Below are 16,126 nucleotides of genomic sequence, written 5' to 3' on the forward strand. Positions count from 1 at the left end.
AATTTGAGGGGCTTAGGTGGGGAAAAGGTGTCTAACTTCAGTCTCCAAAATATGCCTGAATTGCAACACTAAATGTCCTGTATTTTATAAAATTTCATGGGCGCAGAGGAAATACAAGTGACTGTCTCCAGTTGTGGAACCTTGAATGTTGATGCCTAAAGCTCAATGTGCACCTGATGCTGTTGAGGGTGAGACAGCGCGAGTGCTATCAGGCACTTGGAATCGGGCACTGCCACCTGCCGATCGCAAGTTGAAGTGTACTGTCCACTTCCTGAGTCACTTCTTAATTCTACATTTTAAAATCCTTAAAATTAAGGAGTAGTTACTGAATAAAAACTCCTCGTGTATAAAAAGAGCTAGAAAAATATCTGGAGACTACTGGTTTTATTTTCTGGAAATGCACAGGGGTTTACATGTTTGTAAAATGCAACACGAAACTGTTATTTCACAACTGAACAGTTGGCCGTGGTTTCCTTACCTACGTTGTTACCCAGATGATTATTTACAATGCTTTTGAGGCCCTAAATCCTTATTTTTCAAATAAGCAGACTATCTTGTAGAAAAGTGAGTAACACTTTCTTGCGTTGCTAATGCACAAGCACTGTTGACAGTGCTGTTGGAAAAAATTACTGATGAGATTTTGTTTTATTTTCCCCCTCTAAAGGCTTTGGGAGTTTCCAGTCAAAATGACCGATCAACAATAAAGAAAAAAATTAAGGATATTAGAAAAACACAGGAAAAACTGGAAAAGCAAAAGGAAAAGGTTCAAAAGAAGGAGAAGGAAGTTCGCAAGACTGGCAGAGTGGTGGCCACTCTTGAATCAAGCTGCTAAAATGGCCATTCTGTTTTAGTGCAGACTTGCCTAATCTTGAGGAAGTTCAGCAGATTTGTATATAATTGTACAATTGAGGGAGGAGGGAAAGTGCAACAGTTCAACGTGGTAGGTGGTTTTCTACTTTTAAATTGTGGTCCCTCCCCATTACAGCCCAATAAAATGAAATAATACTTTCAGTATTTTTATTTCTAGTTGACTCTGCCTGTACTAATAGAAAATAATTTCACTTTCTGCCTTAAGTAACCTTTCTGCTTCTAAGGTGTCATATGCCCTTTTCATTGAAATTGATGTTTGTGAAAAGTAGAACGCTGTATTAAAAATCATTCCAGTATTAGTCAACTAGCATTTGATAGAGTTGAATCTGATAGAGGGACAATAGAAAAATCCTGCCAACAAATTCAGTCTGTGACGGTCTGTTTATCTGTTGCCACTAAAGATGTATAGTAAAAATTAAGTTTAAGAAAATGGTAATGTCAAATTAATTTAAAAAGAAAGCATGTATTTCAAATTTATGGATTATTTTGTTTTAATTCTTGTACTTCTGGGACTTGATTTAAAGTTCTCTTTAGTAGCACATTGTTTTTGAATTCTATGTGTTGCAATTTACTGAGAAAATAACAAGAAATACTAAGTAGTTTTCACAAACTACACATCCTAAGCGTATTAAGTTTTCTGTACACTACCGGTATGGTGTTGGGACAAGGTTTAAGCCTATAAATAAGATCCTTTTTAACCTATTTTTCCTAAATGATACATAGTTTTATAGATTTATGCTATGAATAAGATCCGTTTGCAATACATGTATTTCTCTTTTCTACATGCTACAAGATTTTTTGCGGACCAAATTTATATATTTTCTAATTTTAAACAATACTGTTTTTCAAACCTAAAATACTGAGGGAAGAATTGTAGGAAAAATTATCACTGACGCACTGGGTTTCTGCCTTGTATTTAAACGTTCAGCTGTAGACTACAGATTATTTCTCTTTAAAGGAGGATTTGATTCTTGAAATAGCTTAGAACGACTTGGTGTTTCGTATATTTACATACTATTTTCTAGAGATACTACAAGAGCACTTCCTTAAATTAGATTATTCCAGAAGCATAGACTAGATTAAATATCAGTTCCACCCTAGAATGGACTAGAACAAAACGTACATAGTTCGTTTATGTGGACCAAGTTCTCCTTTAAATCTATGGACTGTCTCCTTTTAATTAAATGAATGAACTTCACTGTTGGTGTTTCACATTTATTATTTTTTTGTATAAATGTCTTAAGAATTTCAGCAGAAGGACTGTGTGGAAATGCTTCTGCACACTAGGCATTTCCAAAATAAAGTTTGAAAATATTGGTAATAACTACTTTTTTTAAGAGGTTATATTTCAGTTTTATGCAGTCTTTGGTCAAGATTTAACTTATGTACTTTGTTGCAGTAGCTTTGAGTTGTGTGCCGAACTTACAGACCTTGAACCAAAGATGAATGCTGCCCTACTGATGAAAGAGAAAGGAATTACAAGTATGAAATCACCAAATGCTCAAGATCACCCACATAAAACCACCCTTTAATTAATTCAGTCAATAAAGTTGAGTGCTTTCACAGCTAGAACACGGTATATTGATAGAGCCCCGTATAACCTTTTCCCTTTAAGCCTACTCCTGGACCCTGTGAAGAGTTTCCTCATGAAGCAGACTAGTGGAAATAATGGTTTCAGAGGTTTTCCTGTGTGCAGAGCTGTTGCAGGTGAGGAGGGGCCATAGCAGGGATGATAAACTCCCCTGGCACCTGAGCATGAGAACATTGATTATTACATCCCGTAGCATTTAACATCTGTCAGATGTTGAACAAGAAGGCTGGCTGCACGGAACGAGCTCAGTACCAAGCTACACAATCACCCAACAGTGTTTAATTTTTACAATAGTTTTAATGAATAAATGCAGTGATTCTTTCAAAAAATTAACACAAACCAAGATTATTTCTACAGTACAAGATTGAGCTAATGTGCATACAAAACTATTAATCTCAGCATTTTGATAGTATACTACTTTTCTGTAGTGATTCACTTCAACTTAACCAGTGTGCTAGCAATGCCTTCAGTATAGTAATGAAAATACTAAACACAAAAGTTGTCTTCTGTGCTTCTATTGAAACCAAAAGTTATCAAAGACCAAATTTGTAACTAGGATTAAATATTGTAAATCAAAACACTATGCATTTGTGTTTTCACCACAGTCATTCAGGGTGCAGGTGAAGAGACAGATACAAATATAATTATACAGCATGTTGTTTTAATAAGCAGAATTGGTAGTTAGCCGAGAACATGAAAGAGACTTTATTTCAGTAACATCTAAAATACTTAACAGACTTTGTAGAAAACAAACTGTTAGCTTCCCTTCAGAAACACTGCTTGTGGTTGTCCGATGTTCCTAAAATCAGTTAGTTAAAAGATTTAAAGCCTAGAATATAGCTTCAGACCTGAGGTTTTAAAAGCCCTTGCTATAACTTTCAGTTTTAGTTTACCAAAAGCAATAGCTGCAAGTGTCCCTTCCAAGATTTGTACAGGCCCCATTTTACACTATATGGCGTTTCTCATATCCTCTTGCAGGGCCAAAGAAGAGAACAGCACTCAGTTCCCCTCACTTTTAGGCCTGCAGATAGAAAGCTGTGCCAGTTACCACCTCGCATCCTTGTAAGGAAGAAAAATAGGGGCCTCAACATGCCCACAAGCTTGAGTAGGTAACCCTACTGTTCTGGTGCCAGTTACGCTACAGTAATCCTCCCTCAGCTTGTCAGTTTAACTGTGTATACAGTCCAGTCTGTAATGCACTTCTGTTAAAGTTACCTACATTAGCTTAACGAGGGTATAAAACCATTTCATTGTTTTGCAGAACATGGCTAGGGAGGTTGCAGGTGATAAGTCTTGAATCGGGCTCAGCTACAACTAGAGTAGCATGACTTCAATTTCCAACATCCCATCTATCCCCTTCACTTGTGGTATCTCACTTTATGCTCTGTGCAGAGACAGTAAACTAGCAAAAGCCAGGCTTATTGTTTCTGAGGGATTATGCATGTCTGCTGCAGAACAAAAACCCACAGAGCTACACGCAGTTTAATTAACTGAGAAGAGGATTAGTTCTCAATGGCTTTAATTGCATCACTCCTAAAATTTTCAGGAATGACAGGGATCAAGGTGCAACACAGATGTGTATGATTTGAACAAAGCTGGTACAGTAGGCATTAAGTTGAATTCTTTATTAAAAGGACTTCTTATCTGAAATGTAATATTCATTCCCATCTCTTATCTTCCCCTGTGTGTTTTGACAGTTTGTCTTTGACTGATTAATATGTTCTGGTTATAATGTTACTACAAAAATGAGGCCAGAAGCATATCACAAATGCAAAGGTATTTTCAAAAACCGTTAATTCCACTTATTCTTAGTTACTCTGAGAAGGTAGTTTATACTGTCAAAGTAATAGCGATGCCCTTATTACAAACAAATTTTTAAAATCTGTTTATTAAAATAGTTTCCATTTACAGCTGTACCTGCCATACCCAAGTCTGAGATCTTATAAAGGCTAGAATGTTGATACTACGTTTTGGTATGACCTACAGAAATACAGGCAAATGCAGGACAACATTACTGTACACAAGCCAATGCTATTTTTTAATTCACAATGATTAGGGCAAGATAAGTTTTTCACATCTATCATATATTCACAGTCAACCAAAGAAATACAACCGATGTCACATACCTGAGATACATTATACCAGTAGTAGCTGTTAAAAATGCTTTTTAAAATTCTTTATCCCTACAGAGATGTGTGATTTCTACAGCTGAAAAAACCCCCTTGTTGTAGGCAATGTATGTAGGCAACATACCTAACTTCACAAAATTAAGCTTCAGCATGCTTACAAGGGTATAGCAATGAGCTCAATACTTCTTACACGAGCTTTTCATTAATCTGTAGTATTGTATAAATGAAAAATGTTCCAGTGAGATTTTTCAATATTTTTTCTAATAAAACTGTTTTGTAATTATATTAATTAATACCACATGTGACAGACATTGCCTTGATCCCTACAGAAACCAAAATACTGCTCCTTTGACATAGCTCTGAAAGCAGTCATAAATAGAAACAAATTAAGTATGACCTCACTTTGTAAGTGCAGGTTTGGGAGTTTTGGTGGCTGTTGGTTTTTAATTTCAGAAAAGCCTAATTACTCTAAACTTTCTGTTACACCACTTAAAATTACTTTCACATATCAAAAGTGGCTCAACATCTTGGTATAAATCAGGTCTTTTAAATTCCCTTTACAGACAAACCTACTTCTTACGAACTGCTGAGGAAAAAGCTACATACTGCGAAAAGTGGTCATGTCCTTTGGCTCACTGCTTGGCACACACCAATCATCGGCTTCATGGTTTGCTTTATAATGTTTCCAGGCTGCTTTGTTGTATACAGGGAGTCTTTCAATTGATTCTGTAGATAAGGCCTGTAAGGAGAAAAGGCTGTAGCTGATGATTCTTTTTAATTGAAGTTATTGTAACAGAACACAGAGTTCCATTAGTAGTTCAGATTAGAGCTGCTGATAAATGTAAAATGATAGAGTGTTAGATCATACCTTGATGTAAATAACTGCATCTGTACCATAGCCTTCTAAGGAATACAGTTTCAGGTCTCCTTGGAAGTACTGTGCATACAGACGTGATATGGGTAAGCCATAACCAAATCCAGCCTGATAGGAGAAAAAGTGTATTTCCATTAATTGCATCGATCAGTGGCATTTTCTGTTTTAATAGGTAAAATAGACAAACTAAGCACGATGTTTGACAGTAAGAGGAGTTCAGATGTTAACTATTATGCCCTCCCCCAAGCTATTATATACCCCAAAACCACAAGAATGCATGGATGATTGTGATTATGTGAAAACTGTTTCATTCATTTGTCAGACAGGGCTGGTAGATAACACTTCTTGTATTATGGTAGCTTTTTGAAGAGATGCCATTAGAGAAAACTCTGCTGTGTCTGTGTCACGCCTCATGGAGCTACTAATCATAAGTACTCAGTGTTCTTAAGTCAGATACATTTCATCATCAGAACATATAAAAAAGGTTCAAGACACAATGTCTATGAATTTGCAGCTTATACTAAAATTCTACCAAGCCCTGACTGCAGTAGCAGGATGTAGCCCTGAAGTGTTAAGCATGATTTTTTGTTTAAATACTAAATTTAGAGGTAATCTCTCAATGAGCATACACAGTACTTCTCTGTAAAGATCTAGTGTTTAGTGAGTTGCAGAGTCATCTACATGCAGAACTATATATTTTTTTAAATGATGCAATGTGGGAGAATAAATACAGGAAAGCTGTACAGAGATTCTAATTTCTGAGAGCTTAGGCTTTATTTCTTGTGCATTTATTACGTTCACATGAGACCAAAGTAGATTCTTCATATGCCCTGTCACATCTGTGTACCTTCATCCTTGCTGGGGGACGGTACAACTGACTACACAATACAAATGAACTATGGCCTTGATCCAAAGTCATTGCTATAATTATTCTTCCTTTCATTCAGTGGCTACAAAAATAATTCAGAATCCTGCTCTCACTACAGTACGTGCAGCATAGCTAAGTGTTCTGCTCGAGGTGGCTGATCTTTAGATTTAGTAGAGAAAAGGAGAATCTTGAACAAATTTAAATAATCTTTAGTATTTTATGCCATTTTCCAGTTATTTTTTGAAAAATGCTTGAATTAAGTAATATTTATTCAGTGTAATATCTATAAAATCAGTATTTCATAGGTTTCGCTGTATGGTTTTTGTGACAATTAGACATATCCATGATGCCAGGGTATAAAAGATTTGCATACCAAAGGTGTAGCTCGTGATGTCTCAACACGAGGACGTGGTGCTGTTGAATACATGTAGTTGAACAGTCTGTCAATTTTCCTCATAGGAACACCACCACCACGATCACTCATCTGGAACAAGAAGGAGCATTTAGCTTTATATCCCTGAATACATTTTTTATAAAAGACAGCTTATCTCAAACAATAAGCCAGAGAACGTTCAGGTAAAACATTATTTGAAGCTGTCCCTACTAAGTTACAGGTTCGCTTTAATTCTCATCTCCAACAATGACCATAGAGAGATGAATCCTTCCCTTTCATTCCTTATCCAAACCATTAAATAACATACTACCATAAGAAGCATTCATAATCTCTTGGAGGCAAGGAAATTCTACTTGAATTGTGCATTGCTTTTATCTTGGTCATAACACACTTTTGACTGAAGTCACTATCTGTACCTTTTAGCAAATGCTGTGTATTTTATCCTTATTCTTCAAGAATATATACTTAAACTGCCATTTAAGTATAATTTACTAAAAGAAACCTGTTACTGAGGGAGTAAGTCAAAGGAGTTGTTTTACTACAGTTTAGCTGGACCTATGAAAAACCCAGTGCTTACAGTTGGTCTTTGAAATCCAGCACGGATGTTGTACAGAAAAAAAAGAAACTGCAAACTGTACTTCAGGAGGTTTGTTTTGTGTGGAATATACAGTATATATTTTGCTTTCTTCAGTTGTTTCACACCTGTGTAGCTGTGTCATTGTCACTTACAAAATGCTAATATTACAATTGTATAAAGATGCTACTTAGTTCATAGTCATGGTTGCTTCTAAGCTAGGGAAGACACAAGCAAGTACAGGATGCTATTGCAGAACCCTCAGTGTGACTGTAACCTCTTCATTACTTTCCTGCTGAGGCAGTATGTGAAATTCCGTAATGGTCTTTTTACTTACAAACATCATCACATACAATCTATTAATGGAACCCTATCAGCAGCTCAAGTTACTAATATGCTGCTCACGACAGGAAAAAAAACCCTAACCAAAGTAACCTTCAAAATAATAAAAAAAAAGTGAGTACCTTCACAGTTAAATCCTCATTTCCCAAGGTGATGTGTACATGAATTGCAGGATAAATGCATTGATCAGCATGATGTTCCATGGTGGCTCTCATTGCATTCTGTAATTTTCAAGTACAACTTAAATCCTATTTATCCTGTAATATACTTTGTATATTATCTTAAAACATCAATTTAGTAGTTACTTTTATCTTGTATTTAAGAATCACAACAAGTGCATATTGATTTAGAATGGGTTTTTTAATATTTCTGGCTTATTCAGTATCAGTATATATATAGTTTATTAGAATACAGAGACTTCAAATACTTAATTTTTTTAAAGGAAACGTGAACAGTTTAATGTACAGAAGTTTTGTTCTAGAATTTTTATAATGCACATAGTACATGCAATATGACACAAAGTCCAAGAAAAGTCTAGGACTGAACTGCTTGAGGAAAGCTCCTCAGGTAGGACCTGTTACACATTTTACCAGATTTGAAGATACACAATTTTTGGGACATCTTATTCTCACTTGCTTTATTAACTAATGTCTTCATATGTTTTAAGATCTAAGCTGTCTATTCAGAAGGTATTCAGTGGCTAGGTAGAAGAGATGCATCTTCCAAAGCTGTTCATTTTGTATGCAATTACTGTTTAGTGTAGCTGTGTTCCTGCAGTCAAATGGCAAGAAGTCTGCACTTGCAAAAACATGCTATTATCTAGAATTGGTTCAAAAAGTCAAAGCAATACAATCTCAGTAAACAAAGATGTATTGAAAGAACTGTGTAATTAATGGTAAGTGCACAGACCTTGAAAAGTTCAAAAACCATGTGATAGAGATGTGATGGCACGTACACCACTTGCATGGGCTGTCCTGGTGATTTAGCTGGAGAGAAGAGAGTCTAAATAACTAAATAGCAAATGAGGTATCTTTTATTCATTCCCACAATAATTCAAAATGTGAATTTGTATTGTTGAATTTAAAGAAGGAAAATGTGAACAGAAATCTTTTGAAAAGTTGTATGTTAATCAAAAGTCTTAATCAAGATTTTCAAATGTTGCTTGCTGCTTTAGAAATTAATCTTAAAACCCACTATGGCATCACTGATTAGGGCATATCATAGTTGCTTTCTAATAACCTCCTCATAGGTATCATGAGGATGGAATGGAATGTCTTGTATAAATCTTTAACGTGTTGCAAGAAATGCAAAGAGGGTGAGATGCAGTAATGTCAGGTAAAGACACATTAAATCCTTAGGGAGGGAAGGAGCCTGCTAAAATTTGTTGTATCAACAGCTGTAGTATCAAAAACTTCTATTCCTGTCAGTTTTCTGATTAAAGGGAGGAATGGGGAAAGCATTCTGCCAGATTTTAAAAAACCCCAACCTATTTATTACAGTAGATACAGAGAAGACATGAACTATATGAAAAGCAGGAGAACATTTTACCACTAGCTCCTCTAGAAGAAGCCATCATGATGTTCAAGACCATGCCTTGTCCATACTCACTTACCATTCAACTCTTCAAGGATAAGTTCTGGAGAGCTCATGTAATACAAATCACAAAGTCTCTTGGCATTTTCATAGCCATCTATAATAATAAACACAGGAAGTTACATTTCCCCCTCTCACTTTTTTTTTCTCCTTTAGAGTCTGCCAAAAAAACCAAACATTAGAAGTACTGTGCACTGTCAGGGAGATGTGTATTTTCTCACAAAAACTGGGTTTATAGGAAAAAGAAACAAAATTGTATTAACACTTTAAATAAAACTTCTGCTCCAGGTAGGAAACAACTAAACAGTATAGGAATATCAGGATGTGTATTTGCTCTTAGTATAGACATTCATGTAAGTTTTCAGGATTCTTATCATCTGAATTTACCTCTAATAACTTCAACAACATTGCAGTTAGGATCGATGCTTCCAATGTGTTTTGGATGAGCTGGATTAATTTTCCCACCAAACAGTAAAGCTGCCAAAAAAGAAAACATTATTTAATATCCAGTATAATTTTATAATTTTAGTTTTCTCTTCAGTTTTGCTAAATAAAAAATTCACAGGCAATCTAAAATTCCAGTCCTCACCATACTTGAAAGCCTACTATTAATAAATATTTTAGGAATTGTACTAAGAATGAGGTATAAATGCAAAGGCAAATAGTATCCTCCTAAGTGGCACTTTAGTACATATTAAGCACTTAAACATTAAAGGAAAATACAGCTGACATGGTACAGGTATCATTTCCCCTCCATTCAACACTGGCACTTACAGTGTTGATTAAGGAGCATTCTGATTGAAATGCGGCTCATGTAGAAGCGGTCTAAAAAATACTGCACATTCTGTGAGGTCACTGGATCAATGCCAAAGCTTTCCTTGTATTCTATTACTCCTTGAGCCATTGTAGGAATTACATCATTGTGTCGATTCCGGATTTTTATCACAGTATCTGTAAAACTAAAAGGAATACATTGTTAGTATTTCACTTTTGAGGGAATTTAATACTCTAGCAAACAGAGTGCCTGTCTACAAAAATGAAGACTTCCATACAAAAATATCACACTTCTGCCGACAGCAGTAAGAAGGCAGGTCAGTCCTTACAGCATATTTCAGGTGACTAGCGTTGAAACAACCAGTAATCAATTATTTTGACTATTTATAAAATGTTTATTTATTTATTATCTTGGTTACTGCCAAGAGAAAGAGAAAACCATACCAGCTGTTTCCATGCAGAACAACCCATGCCTGTCAAATGGCACGGTCAGCCAACACTGACCAGAGCATTCTACAGAATGACATTATGCTGAAGTGCTTCATTTCCTGTTTTAATGTACCCTCCTTTTAGGGACAGAGGATGACTGCTGTAAAGATTTGATATAGGAAATTTTTTTGAAGCTATTGTTTTCTTGCCACTTCTGCCTTACAATATTAACAAGATACTAACGTGTGACAGCAAAGCCTTACCTGTGAACCGCCCCTGAATCTTCTGAGCTTTTGTCCTTAAAGTCAAGAATCTCCTGAAGACTTTGGACGTACCTTTCAATGAAACAAACAGGATAAAGACCAATTCTAATACACCTCCCCAGATCTCTCTGGTTAGCAATTTGTGGTCTTCCAATGTTGCCTGTTACCAAATCATTCTACCTGTCTCCCCTGTGAATTTTGTTAGATTCCTTTGAATCTATTTATGATGTTTTCTTCCAAAATTTCCAGAGCAATGAATTCCACAATTCAATTAGAATACATAAAATATCATCTTTGTGTTTTGAACCCAGTAGGTGATCACTTATTTGTAGCCTCAGTGAGTTCCTGTTATTAGAAAAGTCTTTCCATTTGTTCACAACTTAAGTATTTCTGCCATCCCTTTCCTTAGATACTTATTTTCCAAGCTGAAGAATTCTATCTGGTTTCTCCTCACGTAGAAATTGTTCCAACCCTCTGATTATCCCTCTTGGTCTTTTCTGTTCAGGATGGAACTGCATGTAATTCAGGGGAATAATGGGCTAACACAATGCTACAATTATATTCCTCCCCATTTGTTATTTAGGTCCTAACACTATTTTCCTTCTTGCCATCAACTGACAAATCCAGAAAAATATTCCCAGCAGCATCAAAATTTCTCTTTCCATTGTAAGCAAGCAAGCACACAGGGAGGGAAGGTTATTCCCTGTGTTCTACTTTGCCCAAATGGAATTAATTTCCCATTTGATCAATGTCATCTAGTATCCTAAGAATGTAAGCATTTGTGTTTCATTAAGACCCTTCATCTTCACTGATAGCTCTTTTCATATTCAGTCATCTAGTCAATCCCACTTACTGGAAGATTTTGTGTTCTCTTAACTTTAAAAGCCTTTACAGAAATCCTTTTGAGATTGCCAAAGAAATTGCAGTTGCCAAGCAATCTCTTTGTTTAGCTTTCATCTTAAAAAAGTTTATGCCCAAGTTCCTTACTTGAAAGCAAATTTTATTTTTCAAATAATGTCTTTTTTACTTTAATACCTTCATGTTCTCTCTGTTGTTTAATGTTTTGGCTTTGGGAGCTTCCTGTTTTTCTTTCTTCATATTTTCTATACCTTTACTCTCAGTCTGCAATAACCTGTCTTGTAAATGGTTTCTACTATATTTTGCAAACATTTTGTGCCTTAGTCTGCTTCTGTTGTTTCTTCAACTAGCTTCTTCACTTTCAGGTAAGTTCCCTATTAAACATTGTTCTGGTGTATTTTTGTTTAAAAAAAAAAACTGTATCCTCATACATGAGTGTGTGCAATACTTAATTCTTAATGTGAGTTCTCTAATTGCTCCTAAAGGTTATTTCCCACATCTGTAAATTTAGTTTCTGATGACATTGGTGTATTTAATATTTCAGTATAAATAAGTGATGTTCACGTAACAAGCCTGTGAATGTTCTTTCAGTAGAAGAGAGTCAGTTCCTCCAACCTGTGTATATGCAGAAGGTCACCCTTCAAGGAATGGAATGTCACTGTTCTTACCAGCTCTGCACCAGCTGAACTGAAGGCGTTCTTAGGAGGTTGTCTGGAAGCAAGCTTATTTCCTTCATTATGTTTGCCAATCTCACAGGCAACTCTTGCCGCAGAAACATAAATGAAGTCTTTTCACAAGCATTTTCAGATCCTAAGACCAATATGACATCAGAATTAAGTCAACGCTTATGGTAGAGAACTACACAAGCTCGCTCTTTTTTTGCACAACAGGCCTATGCCTTGGTTTCAAAGCTGACTCAGCCAGGCTGGTAAGCCAGTGTTTCTTTCATGGCAGCAGCCCACTTGTGTTTCAAAATTTATTGCATACTGAAATCTACCCCTGGCAGTAATGAGAATCTTCAATATATAAAGAGAAACTAATGCAACAGTTGCAGACCCATACTATATAACTTTAAATATGGCATCTCTCCATGTGTATTGTTCATTTTATTTGCAGCAAACATTGACTCTAACAGCACTGATCAAACAGTATGTCATTCTGAGCATGTCAGAGAAGCAAATGAGGCCAGCGCAGGAAACTATTTATGAAGTATCATAGTTCCATACACCCTGCTTTTGATCACTGATCGTAGTGAATTGCCATAACTCATCCTCAGTCACTTTCAGAAAATAAATCCAGTAATATTGATCTCATTTTCAACTAAATCTGTTGTGGTTTAAATTCAGTCTTACAGGAACAGAAATCAGATGAATGAATTCACATGAACAGTGAGAAAGAAAGCAAAGTAGGACAGCTACTCTGCTTAGCCATTAGGATACTAATACATCTAAATTTTTACCTTTTTAAAAGCTAGAAGTGAAAATACTGCCTCTGACCTGTCCTTTTGTAAGAGCAAGTATCATCTGTGGGGGTGGCAATTAAATGTGGTTATTAAAATCAAGACCTACGTTTACTCCCACGAAGCTTGTCTTCCTAGGCAAGAAAGGAGGCTGCAGCGTGGGGAAGAGACTAAGAAATGCTGTACTTCATTCTCAGCCAGACTTCTTTCTAGACTTCAAGACTGTCACTTAAACAGCATCTGAACTTCCTAACCTGCCCATCTGCTGCAGTGAAGTACATACTTCAGGTCTGGTGTTTTCACAACAGGTATCTCCTAAAAGTTACTCCTCAGTTCACTCCTTCCATTTGGCAAGGGGAAGTTCGGGAAGAAGACTAAAAGAAAGGCTGAGGACGGAAAAAAGGAAGCTGGGAGTGCCTTAAACATGAAAAATCTTCACCAAATTGAAATAGAGCAGTTTACTTTAAAGCATGCGGACTCAGACACATTATAAACTACACCAATGAAAGAATGTCAGTCAATAAAAAAGTGAATAATTTACAAGAAACTCCTCTGCAATGGCACACACCAGCATTATGCGTTGTCTACCTATGACCTCTGCCTAGAAACCTTTCATTCTTCTCCCTAGTCAGATTGCATTTCAGGCATGACTGTTACTGGCCTTTCTCTTTTCTAGGGTAAAATTCTAAGAACAGATGAGATCGGAGGTATTAGAATGTAAATATAATCTTTAAAAGCCTAGTGTACACAGCAAATTACATTCCACAAAATAATTTTTGTATCTGAAGGCCTTAGCTTTGCAATCCTGGGTCAAATACGAAAGGCAGTATAGGGCAGGCAAATTGAACAGGCAAACGACTCTCTTTCCCTGTGCAGCTACAGTCTGTATCTAGGCAAAAAATGGGTATGACTCCTACAGAAGATACTGTGGTCTTATAACCCAAGACCAGACCTAAACTTGCTTATAGAATATTTCTTTTTTTTAAGTTAGCTTTACCAGATTTTATTATTTCCTCTTTGACTGCTCTCACTCTAGCAAAAGGAGAAAAAAAAAAAAAAAAATCCGTCAGATTTTAATGGCTACAGAATGTCTTGCACACAAATACTGTCTCTGTCTTGCACTCTTTTTTTTATTTCTGTTACTAGCTTTTACTCTCTGGGATTAAATCCTTAAGCAAAAGACAGGAAAAAATATTTTAAAGTTTCCAAAATTATTTTTACCTTATGTTCAGGTATTGCTAAGAGTAAAGAAGTAGCCTATCTTTTGACACAAGGAAATAGTGTGCCTTGAAAATAAACACTGATTTTACAGTAAGCATTATGTTATCTGTAGTGGTAAAATAATACAGGTCAAAGCAAACTCTGAATTGCAAGATGCTTTGCTTAGAAGTATGGTAACAACAGAACACATGGTGGGGTTCCTGTAGGAATCTGGAGTTTTAAATGTCAGATACATTTCATTGCCACAAGTGAAACATTGAATAGATGGATGAAGTGACAGCAGATAATTATGAGAAAGTCTTCTTTGTAAGTCTTCCTGCTTATACAAAGTTAGGGGTCCTAGGATTAATTCTCTCTTAGGTTTTACTTACAAAACTATAAAAAGCCATGAAACTATCAACTAGTTATATATATAACACTTATGTAAACATGTATACACAACAAAGCACCTCGGGTACAGAAACAGAACATATTACAGAATGGCTCCAACCTCAGGCTTTGAAAAGGTTTCTCAGTGTGACTTATACAACCTTTCTCTATGTGGTCTTTGCTTTGAAGCAGAATAGAACAATTCCTGTGATCCCTTTTGTTTTCAAGCTGACAGTCAAACCTGGAAGCATTAGGAGTGGTTTTGGCACAGAGCATAAGACTGAGTATCCTGTTACTGATTTACTCATTTTCAAGACTAGATTCCAAATCCTCCAGGATGGTTCTTGGTGTCTGCATCCTGTTCCTTCTCTCACGCACCTTCCAAAACAGCAGCATTTGGGTAGGATGTTTCTGTAGGGCACAGACAGGCGACTGAGAAGTGATGACTGGTTCAGCTCCCCAGTGCCAGCTGAGGCTAAATGTTTCACGTGTTTGGAAAATGCCTTTAGAAGGCCGCATGCTGCTTTGCAAAAGGCTTAACCAGTCTCACCTGTCTGAGTCACTGCTCTAACGCTACCAGTTGTCACAGCTGTTCCCACTCTCTCCCCAACACTGCCGGTTCTGCAGGAAAACACCCAACTACCCTGGTGGTGCCAAAACCTAGAGTTTTCAGCTAAATTTCAACCTTGTCATAGTTGCAGTCTCCGGGAATGAGCCAACTAGGCTCCCTTGCCCCAGAAGGAAGCAGAGCCCTTTTCTGCCAAAAAGCACAGCATTAAAAGAGATAAGCAACAGCCAGGCAGCGCTGACGGGGTGAGGGGTCGCGGCTGTCCCGCTCCTCACAAGCACCTGTGGAGGAGGGGCAGCGGTCGAGGGCGGCTCGGTGGGGACTCACCGAAGTCCAGAAACTGCTTCATGGAGAGCGGCGAGGGGGAGAAGCGTGAGTAGAAGTCCACCTGCTGCGGGATGCTGCCCGGGGAGGCGCTGCCCGGGGCGGCGCCGCGCAGAAGGGCGCGCAGCAGCCTCATGGTGCAACTCCGTCCCCTCAACTCAGCCCGACCCGGCCGCCATTTCCCGCCGCGCCACGGCCCCTGCCCCTGCCCAGGCCGCGGCCGCCTCCGCCGCGCCGCCGGGAGGCGGTGCCCGAGGGGGCGGTGGGTGTCTCCTCCTGGCCCAGCCCCGTAGCGGCGCGGGGCGGAGGAGAGGGCGGCTCTGAGGGAGCGGGTCGGAGCCGCCTGGCAGCGCCTGAGGCGGGCGCTTGGCTGCTCCCAGTGCCTTGACGGCCCACCAGGAGAAGGCGACGCTCGCTTCGTGGAGGAGCCCGGCCACAGACACGTACGCGGCGTTACTGGGGCCGGTGTCGCCGGCTGCCCGGCGAAGGGCTGCGGGTGCGCACTGACCGACGGGCGGGGAGCCGTGAGGGGGCCGGAGGAGCTGTGGGTGCGGGGACCGGGACCGCAGGGGCTACGGCGAGGCCGAGAGATGCCTGTACTCCAGCGGCGCTCGCCTGGCATTGGG

At 38.1% G+C, this 16,126-nt stretch overlaps 2 protein-coding genes across 2 annotated transcripts in view; one reads left to right on the forward strand and one right to left on the reverse strand.

Moving 5' to 3' along the window:
• The window catches only part of LOC309574817 (neurabin-1-like), a 41,206-nt gene extending 39,990 nt beyond the window's left edge, over positions 1 to 1,216 (forward strand). The window contains exon 19 of the mRNA XM_082284723.1: positions 665 to 1,216. Coding sequence (XP_082140849.1) covers positions 665 to 832 — 168 coding nt within the window. The 3' untranslated portion in view covers positions 833 to 1,216. The remainder of the gene's footprint in view (positions 1 to 664) is intronic.
• Positions 1,217 to 2,738: 1,522 nt separating this feature from the next.
• PDK1 (pyruvate dehydrogenase kinase 1) lies at positions 2,739 to 15,736 on the reverse strand. The gene is made up of 11 exons (XM_082285193.1): positions 15,504 to 15,736; positions 12,228 to 12,369; positions 10,702 to 10,773; positions 10,010 to 10,194; positions 9,623 to 9,712; positions 9,255 to 9,332; positions 8,552 to 8,628; positions 7,765 to 7,863; positions 6,706 to 6,816; positions 5,459 to 5,572; positions 2,739 to 5,329 (listed from the first exon to the last, which is right to left on the reverse strand). The coding sequence occupies exons 1-11, from the start codon at positions 15,634 to 15,636 to the stop codon at positions 5,189 to 5,191; spliced, it is 1,242 nt and encodes a 413-aa protein (XP_082141319.1). The 5' UTR covers positions 15,637 to 15,736; the 3' UTR covers positions 2,739 to 5,188.
• Between the last annotated feature and the right edge of the window lie 390 nt (positions 15,737 to 16,126).

The sequence above is a fragment of the Coloeus monedula genome (genome assembly GCF_965178545.1).
Source record: "Coloeus monedula genome assembly, chromosome: 7".
NCBI lineage: Eukaryota > Metazoa > Chordata > Aves > Passeriformes > Corvidae > Coloeus > Coloeus monedula.